Source organism: Ylistrum balloti, unplaced genomic scaffold (genome assembly GCF_031769215.1).
Source record: "Ylistrum balloti isolate Yb309-2 unplaced genomic scaffold, AGI_CSIRO_Ybal_v1 Utg370744, whole genome shotgun sequence".
NCBI classification, from domain to species: Eukaryota; Metazoa; Mollusca; class Bivalvia; order Pectinida; family Pectinidae; genus Ylistrum; species Ylistrum balloti.
Genome location: NW_026782438.1, coordinates 322741 through 331185, shown reverse-complemented (window position 1 = coordinate 331185; position 8445 = coordinate 322741). Strand labels below are relative to the sequence as shown.

General features: G+C 34.8%; 1 protein-coding gene across 1 annotated transcript in view; it reads right to left on the bottom strand.

Moving 5' to 3' along the window:
• Positions 1 to 2720: 2720 nt before the first annotated feature.
• The window catches only part of LOC132558006 (protein dachsous-like), an 85389-nt gene continuing 79664 nt past the window's right edge, over positions 2721 to 8445 (bottom strand). Inside the window, exon 20 of the mRNA XM_060222527.1 lies at positions 2721 to 8306. Coding sequence (XP_060078510.1) covers positions 5681 to 8306 — 2626 coding nt within the window. The 3' untranslated portion in view covers positions 2721 to 5680. The remainder of the gene's footprint in view (positions 8307 to 8445) is intronic.

Here is an 8445-nt window from a genome sequence, read left to right as displayed (position 1 = left end):
TTACTACATATTGTATTTGGGGAGTTGGTGAATCAATCTGATTAAAATACAGATCTTAATTTACCACTCCAGTACTTTCTCTTAATTAGTGGTAAACTAAGTTCTGTATTTCAATCAGATTGGAAATGCATCTGTTTTCCATGCTTGAATGCATAGTAAGCAACAATTTTTCAAGTCTTCAAAAAATGTTTCCAATTATATTAATCACAGAATGCAAACATAGGAAATAGAATGAAGGACATTATGATCTGGTTTTGATTGGGAAATAAATATATACTATTGCTTTATTACAATAACAGTTTGAAAATAATAGTTTAAATGTCAGGATTTCATGTTTTCTGGATTCAGATCGGGAGAATTGATATCTCATTATTTATTTGTTTATTTCATTGTCCATCGTCACGCGTCGTCGTCCTTACGAAAGTTTTCCGGACTTCTTTCGATAATGCTTTGAGTTATCAAAATGAAATTTGACATATCGCTTTTCGTTGCAAGGGTACAGATTAAGTTTGATTCCCGGCTGTCTGTGACCCTTCTTTGGATGAGTTATGCCCCTTCGAACTTAGAAAATTCTCTGGGAATATTGTTTTCTTGACTTTGTTTGGTTATGCTTTGAGTTATAGAAATGACATTTGCTATATGCTGTCTGTGACCCTTCTTGGCTGAGTTATGTCACTTTGAACTTAGAAAATTCTCTGGGAATATTGTTTTCAAGATATTTCCCAATTATGCTTTGAGTTCAATTCCCAGCTCTCCGTGACTCTTCCTGACCCATTGAACTCAAATTCTTTAGGAATATTGTTTTCTGGAATTTTCTTGGTTATGCTTCGAGTTATGAAAATACAATTTTGTATATGAGTTCTTGGTCAAAAGTTACGCACCGAGTTTGCTTCTTGGCAGTCTGTAACCCTTCTTGGCAGTGATATGTCTCTTTGAACTTGGAAAATTTCTCAGGAATATTTCTTTGCGCAGTTTTCCCTTTATGCTTCAAGTTATAGAAATGAAATTTGGTATTACAACTTTATGGTTGATCTTTGCACATCCATTTCAATTTCTGGGTGACCGTGACACGTTATGCATGCGACACATAAGTTCCGAGGAACTCTTGTTGCAAGATAAGAATCACTTGTCACTCACATTTCACATATTTCTGTGTCAATTGGCAGCAAACAAATTGCTGTATGATCTACATTCTCATTCTAGGATTTGGATCCCGGAATTAAAAATATGATGGCAATCTCCAACTAAAAAAAAACATGTCAAATTCCTGAATGGTATTTTGATTAAGAAAAAATGATTGAAGAGTTACTATCCCTCTTTTGGTCTTTGTTTTTTTTTTTTTTTATCTAATTTTGTTTTTCCCTTGTTTCAACCTTTAAATTATTATGAGAGAATTGGTGCTTTCCCACAGCATTTCATATCATTATTCATATCCATATTTGATATTTGTGTTATACTGCCTGTGTTTCACTATAACATGTTGATATGGGTGTATTGTTTTGCCTTGCTACACATAATCATACTTTTGTATCTTTTTGGTGTAGACCATTTAACCATTTTAACACATGATGTCCTTAACCATTGAACTGTTTTCAGTTGGCATTCATAGGCATATGTATGAAAACAGGATAAGATTATGACAATGTCATATAACTATTTCTAAATCATTACATGGATGGTATTTTCCAGTATAATAGTGGCTTAGTAGCATTCTTTGTGGTCAGTGATTTCGACTCCAAGTCTGAAGACTTCTCTGTTGGTATATTTTCATCATCAGTCTCTGTTTAGGAATTGTAATCCTGTAGTAAATGTAATGTGTGAATCAGATCTAGTCTATTTCTACCTCCAGAGTAAGATCTCCCTTACTTCTTAAGAAATAATGATAAATCCAAGATGGCTGTTTGTTTCTCACTCTAGCCTGGCCTATATGTGCTTTCAATTACTCTGCAAAATTTCTTTTGAAAATAATGATTTTTTTTGGTCCTGAAGTTTTTGATTTGTTTTATTGTTAATGTTTAGAAACAAAAAAAAAGTTGTGTCTATGTATGATCATGGCAAACTTTGATGACTATATCTTAGTCCTTTACAAACACTCAGAGCATATTATCCAGCAATCTTGAAAAACAATATTCAAGATGATACGGTTTAGTACATTGCAACACCAAATAGCCTCTACAGGTGTCAGCTGTGGGCCCAAGGATTGGGACTACAACAGTAAGCTAGCTGTTGGCAAAACCAGTCAACATATTCAGAGAAGGATCATCTAAATCTAGGGTAATTTCTTAGTATTACTTCTAGAAGTGAAGAAAGTTTATAATTTTTTTGACACCAGAAAGATATTTTTAATTATGATTTATATGAAACGTATCATCATCCAACCTGATATTGTCAGATATAATGATCATGGGGGTGTCCATCCATCCACCATCTTCTTTTATTGGTCATTTGTATGTTTAGTTCATTGAATTGGATTTCAAATTGTCCAAGTTTTTGAAAATCCAACATCAGACATGTATATACATTTATTTGGAATTCTTTTTTCTCTCCTGTACTGCGGAATGAGATGTTCATCCAAGGTGTAATGATTGGTTGTGCTAGTCTTGGGAAACGTTTAAATAAAATCTGTTCTTGTTAAGGAACAAAATCAGATGCAGATAGAAAACAACAAAAAATCTCTTTCATTATTTTGTTTTATTACAAATATATTTCATATTCTCCTTTCTCAGCAGAATATCATTGCAAGGAAATATTAATTTATTAAATTTGTTCATGAATATGACAAAAAGAATTAAACATTTAATGATATGCTGAACTTTTTCAAAGTTCTACATCTCAATTTGAAAAAGAAGTGAGACATTTTGACACAATGTAACATCAAATATCAGACACATACATACAGAAACATTTCAAGTTAATATACAGGAATGAATGACCACTATTTACCTCTAACCTAAGTTTTGTTACAACCTTAAAAAAATTCCTAATTTTGATTAACATGGATGATCCTAATGTGTCTAGCTGTACTCTATAATACCCAGTGAAATATTCACCTAGAATTTCCTTTCACCCTTACATAAAATTATTTATATTTGTCTAGTGTTGAATTCATCCAAACATTCCAAAAAGATACATAATATCAGTTACAACAAATAACTTCTGACTATTTTTTTTTGCTTCATCGGCCAAAGCACATAAATAGTGAAATTTCCCACACATAGTAATTATCTCTATTTTTTAAATAAAAAATTGAACAAGAAAGTTAATCATAGCACTACACGGTATGTACTTGCATATAATGTGTTTTTATGTTTGAATTAAAATACTTTAAAATGAAGCACCACTGTAATAGTGATAATTCAAATATCCAAAATTTTGCTCACTTTAACAGGTGTATGTAAAATAAAGTGTGAATGAAATTCCCTAACAATATCTCAATCCTTAATGTCAGTTTCCTAACTTTATAATCCCTTCAAAAAGTTCTTTACTTCATTATTTCAAGACAGAAACAATTACAAATATTTAAGTCAAATTGATTTTTCTTATATGAAAACTATTGCTTTCATGTGTGTAATGTGCAAGAATATTAGAACATTACATGCATATTTTGTTTTTAAATCAAGAAAGTATCACATTGTCAAATTTTACGTAAATGAGTTTTTGACAAAGTGATGTTATTACCAAGGAATCCATGTAATTCTTAATGATCAAGTTTTGATGAGAACAAATCATGTGATGTAGTAAATATCAGTTTTATACAGATCTAACACAATTAAGTTCACATCTGCATCACCTGTTCATCTGGACTGCTTTTTGGAGATTTACAAGTTAAAATCATTTTAACTGAAATTTGAATTTGCAAAAAAGGAAATGAAATCATTTCAATGGTTTTGTGAATAAAATGTTGATTTTATTTTGTTCTGATGGCAAATTCAAGATACAACAAAAAAATAGTAAAGCTAAAAAATGATCTATTTGTGTCAACAATATAATATCCACGGATTTCCATCTCAACATGCATGTTAAACATATCCTTCCATTCCTAAAACAACATTTAACAACACTTTAATGAAATCAAATCAGCATCTATCATCCTGTAAAATCTACACCACTCTAACATGAATACGCAATCTCACATCATTATAAAGATACCTACCCAATCACTTCAATGGTAAACTGAACTAATAAAATATTACGATATTTCTTTCATATGAGCTTACGCAAATGATTCATGTTTTTTAACGCTGAACAAATTCTCTGTCATTATACATTAAATTATAAATCTAATAACAACATATTTGGAAATGAATTATATCTTGCATTCACACTGTATTGCGTTAGTAACATTCATGTTTATCAACAAATACACTTAAAACATATTTTTAAAAAGTAACATAAAAGAAAAAAGTTGGTATAGAGTACATTATAATTATTTGGAAGATATCTTTGAATCACAAACATGGACATAAGCTAGTAAAAAACGGTAAGAAAATCTGAGTTAATTTTAAGGACACAGTACTTAACATACAAGGGCATGCCATGACATGCATCAACTAATTAAAATATTGCATCTACAGATTAAAATCCCTGTTGTAGATCCTAAAGTAAAATTTTAAAAATGTATCAAGTTGATCAATTTTGGTATTAATTTTTTAAAGGAATTCAGTTGAAGAAAAATAAATTGCTCCCATAGAGTTCCTATGATGAAAGAATGAACTTAATTAATTCTACGAATGAACTAATGACATAGCTGAAGGAGATGGCACTACATGTTTTGGAATGACACTAAATGACCTTGACCAGCCTGTCATGCAGAAGAAGTTCTTGGTGAATGTCACTGAATCAGTTTACATGGAGCATCAAATATAGATTCAATTAAAAAAAAAAATTAATGATTGTTCAAACATACATTTATTACACAACAGTAAAGTGATTAGCTGGTAGCTTATAGAAAAGACAAGAAAAATTAACTGATTTTCTAATACATAGAAAAGTTTCCACTTCGTGTCATATTGTTTTAAATCACATTCCTGTTAATGTCATGTTTTTCTATTTGTTAGATACAATATTTGGCTAGTTTAATATCTTGTCATTTGGTATGGAGGGCTAAATGTTCAGGCAATAAAAACAATGGGGAATAGACCATTGTCTAGAGTATTATGAGATTGCCTGTAAACTGGAAATGTAAAACAACTGGGATATCTTCACTATTTTCAATGCATACAGAGCGATAAGTTTATAGTGCAACTAGGAGGTCATTTAAACATAATTACAAACATTCAACTTCTGCGTCACTTTGATAGCAACCATTTGACACTGGGTATTATTTAAACTTTGTGGACGACCCACAAGATTCAAATATGTGTAATACAAATGTTAAAGTAAAAATATTTGAACATACGAATGCATTAAAATCATATCACAGCTATACTTTTTTGCTAATGCATTTTTGAATTACAAAACTAGAGATATTTCATACCTCAATAAAATGTTAACAATAAAAATAGGTCCCTGAATGAATATATTGTCCGATTTTCAGGGTTGCTCTGACCAATTTTTATGGAAGACGATACCTCCTGTATCATCAGTCGCATGACGTTGCGCTCATGTCATATGACTTAAAACTTTGAGGTACACTAATGATTTTATAAAATGTTGTGAAGCTTCAACACTGACCCATTCACTAGATCCGTAGCTCCTGTTCTTGCTCATGAGGAGGGGAGATAACCAACTGATGGCCCATAGGGACTCCCATTTGCTGTCTATTAGGTATGCCATGTCCGCTATGATTAGGTGTGCCTGCGACTGGCGCTCCTGTTGCCAATGGTAACAAAGATGGCGTGAATGACGGTGTGAGAGGAGGGTTGAATCCCCCCTCATTTGTGATGGGTGAACGTGCATTGCTAGGTAACGAGACATTGTTTTTGATATTGTTGCTCTTGGCTAAAGTACGAGGAGGTTTGTATGAGCTACTGCCTCCACTACTTTGACTAGACCTTCGAGTGGCAGACTGTGACAATGCCTGCGGGGGAGCGTTTGTAATCATTGGAGGAGGAATCATTTTCACCTGAGGTTTTAGTGTTGTGCTGACACTGTTAGTCTGTGGCACAGTCTGTATTGGTCGTTTCTTTGGCTGGATTGTGTCATCCTTAAGCCGAGCAATCTCAGAGAACACATGAGCGAGGGGTTGATACTGTGGGCCCCAATCCAGTAAGTAGTCCCAGTTGTACGAGCCACTGTATTCCTCCTCACTGTTTATCACACTTGACATGGAGCCCGGCTGAGCGTAGTGCTCGGGCTCATGGAAGCCGAGGTCTCTCGGTTGAGTGTGGTGAGAACTACTGATAACACTGATACTAGGCTCATTGTCCACAGGCCCAAGCCTATTATAGTCTATATCCAGTGGATCGTCCACTGTGTCTAATCCACCACCCTCCTCCGAAAATGGCGGTAATGACTCCTCAGAAAAGGAAGTATTTTTATTTTTCGTTGGTATTTGTGAAGAGTCTATACCAAGTCTAGCTAAATAGTCTTTAGAATTTTGAACTGATGGTTCTGAAGTATTATCATCGTCCTGTATACCTGAATCTGGCATGTTTTTACTTCGGAAGCCACTCGACTGATTCAAATCAGACTGCAGAGAATTTATCATGCAAATCTCCGCATCATCTTCTGCTTCCACTGATCCGCGTCCACTAGACACTGAATGATGAGAGTGCTCTGAAACTTCTGAGGTAATATTATTAGAATTAGACCGACTATAAGTTGGTGCCTCATCATAAGTTATTCCACCCGACTGATCTGGATTTTGTGGGAAATCAAATCCATTGAAATCAGTAGCATCATAAACTTGTGCTACAGGCTTTTTACTTCTCTGCTTATACCGGACAAATATTAACACAATGACAATGATCAGAATGACCAACACAACTACAAACACTATAACTATAATCATAGTGGTTCCTCCAAAGCCTTCTGGATTTTTAGTTACTGGAGGTATGATCTGACACCCTGAACAGGATTCATCAACAGCGATTGTAACAACCGTACTTTTCGAACGCGAGTTTGCAACAGCTGATTTCACTTCTATTATCAGTGTTTTATCAGCGTCAGACAATGACCTCTTGTGACGGGAGTGGTCTGCATCTCTGCGACGACGATTTCCTGGATTTGAATTAAATCCCAATTTGACATAAATCATACCAGTGGTAATATTGACATCAAAATAGTCGTTGTGACGATTCAAAAAGTAGTACGGAATTTTTGCTGAGCCTTGGTCAGCATCAGTGGTTAACACCTGTCCAACTTCAGCTCCAACTTCTGCATTTCCTGCCACAGAAAACTCATATTCAGGTTTGGAAAACTGTGGTGGATATTCATCAATGTCACCAATGACAACTCTTGCCCCTACAGATGCATTTCTTCCATCACTGACCGTAACAATAAAAGAAAAACTACCAGGAATGTCATTAATATTAGTTGGCAGACTTTCTACATTAAAGACAATTTTCGGGTACACCCAGCCAGTAATGGGATCAATCCTAAAGAACCTGTCATCACTGATGGCGTAGGACAGCTCGCCATATCGACCAGCATCACCGTCAAATGCCACTGCCTGAAAGACTTGTGTCTTCACTGACTGTTCCTCATTAAACACTGTGTAATAAAATGGGACTGGGAACTCGGGAAGGTGATCATTTACATCAGTTACATCAATGACAACCACCGCAATTCCAGACAATCTTGGCACATTTACAGGGCAATCTAAACAATCTGTTGCCTGGACAACAAGGCGATGACTCGTGTGAAGTTCATAATCCAAACTTTTAGAAGCAGCAATTTTCAGATCTCCTGTTGAGCTGTTGATTTCAAATATATTGGCATCATTTCCAGAGATAATGCTGTAGTGTAGCTTAGCATGGTTGCCAAGGTCACTGTCCATTGCCAGCATCTTCAGGAAGCTGGTGCTTGGTGGGTAGGTTTCAAGTAATGGAGGCACAGTGTAATTGGTCTGTCCAAATCGAGGCTCCATATCATTTACATCCTCAATTGTCACATGTAGCATGATTGATCCTCTCATTATTGGGGTCACATTGTCCTCTGCAACGATGTCAAGGTCGTAATCTGCTATCTCCTCTCTGTTAAGCTTTCCATTGACAAAGATTTCACCAGATGTGTGGTTTATGTAGAATGCGTTGTTGTTGTTGCCCGAGCGTATAGAGTAATGGATTGTCTGGTAGACATCAGCATCTGTAGCGACAAGCTGAGCAACAGATGAGCCAACTTGGGTATTCTCCACCACGCTGATGCTGAAAAAAAAAGACAGAATTTTTGAAAACCTTGATAGAAGTTGATGACTCCAAATGTTAGCATTGCTCAACACTTTCAGGACACATATAAGCTAAGAATGGGTTATAAATTATTGTTGTATAAATACCAATTTCAATT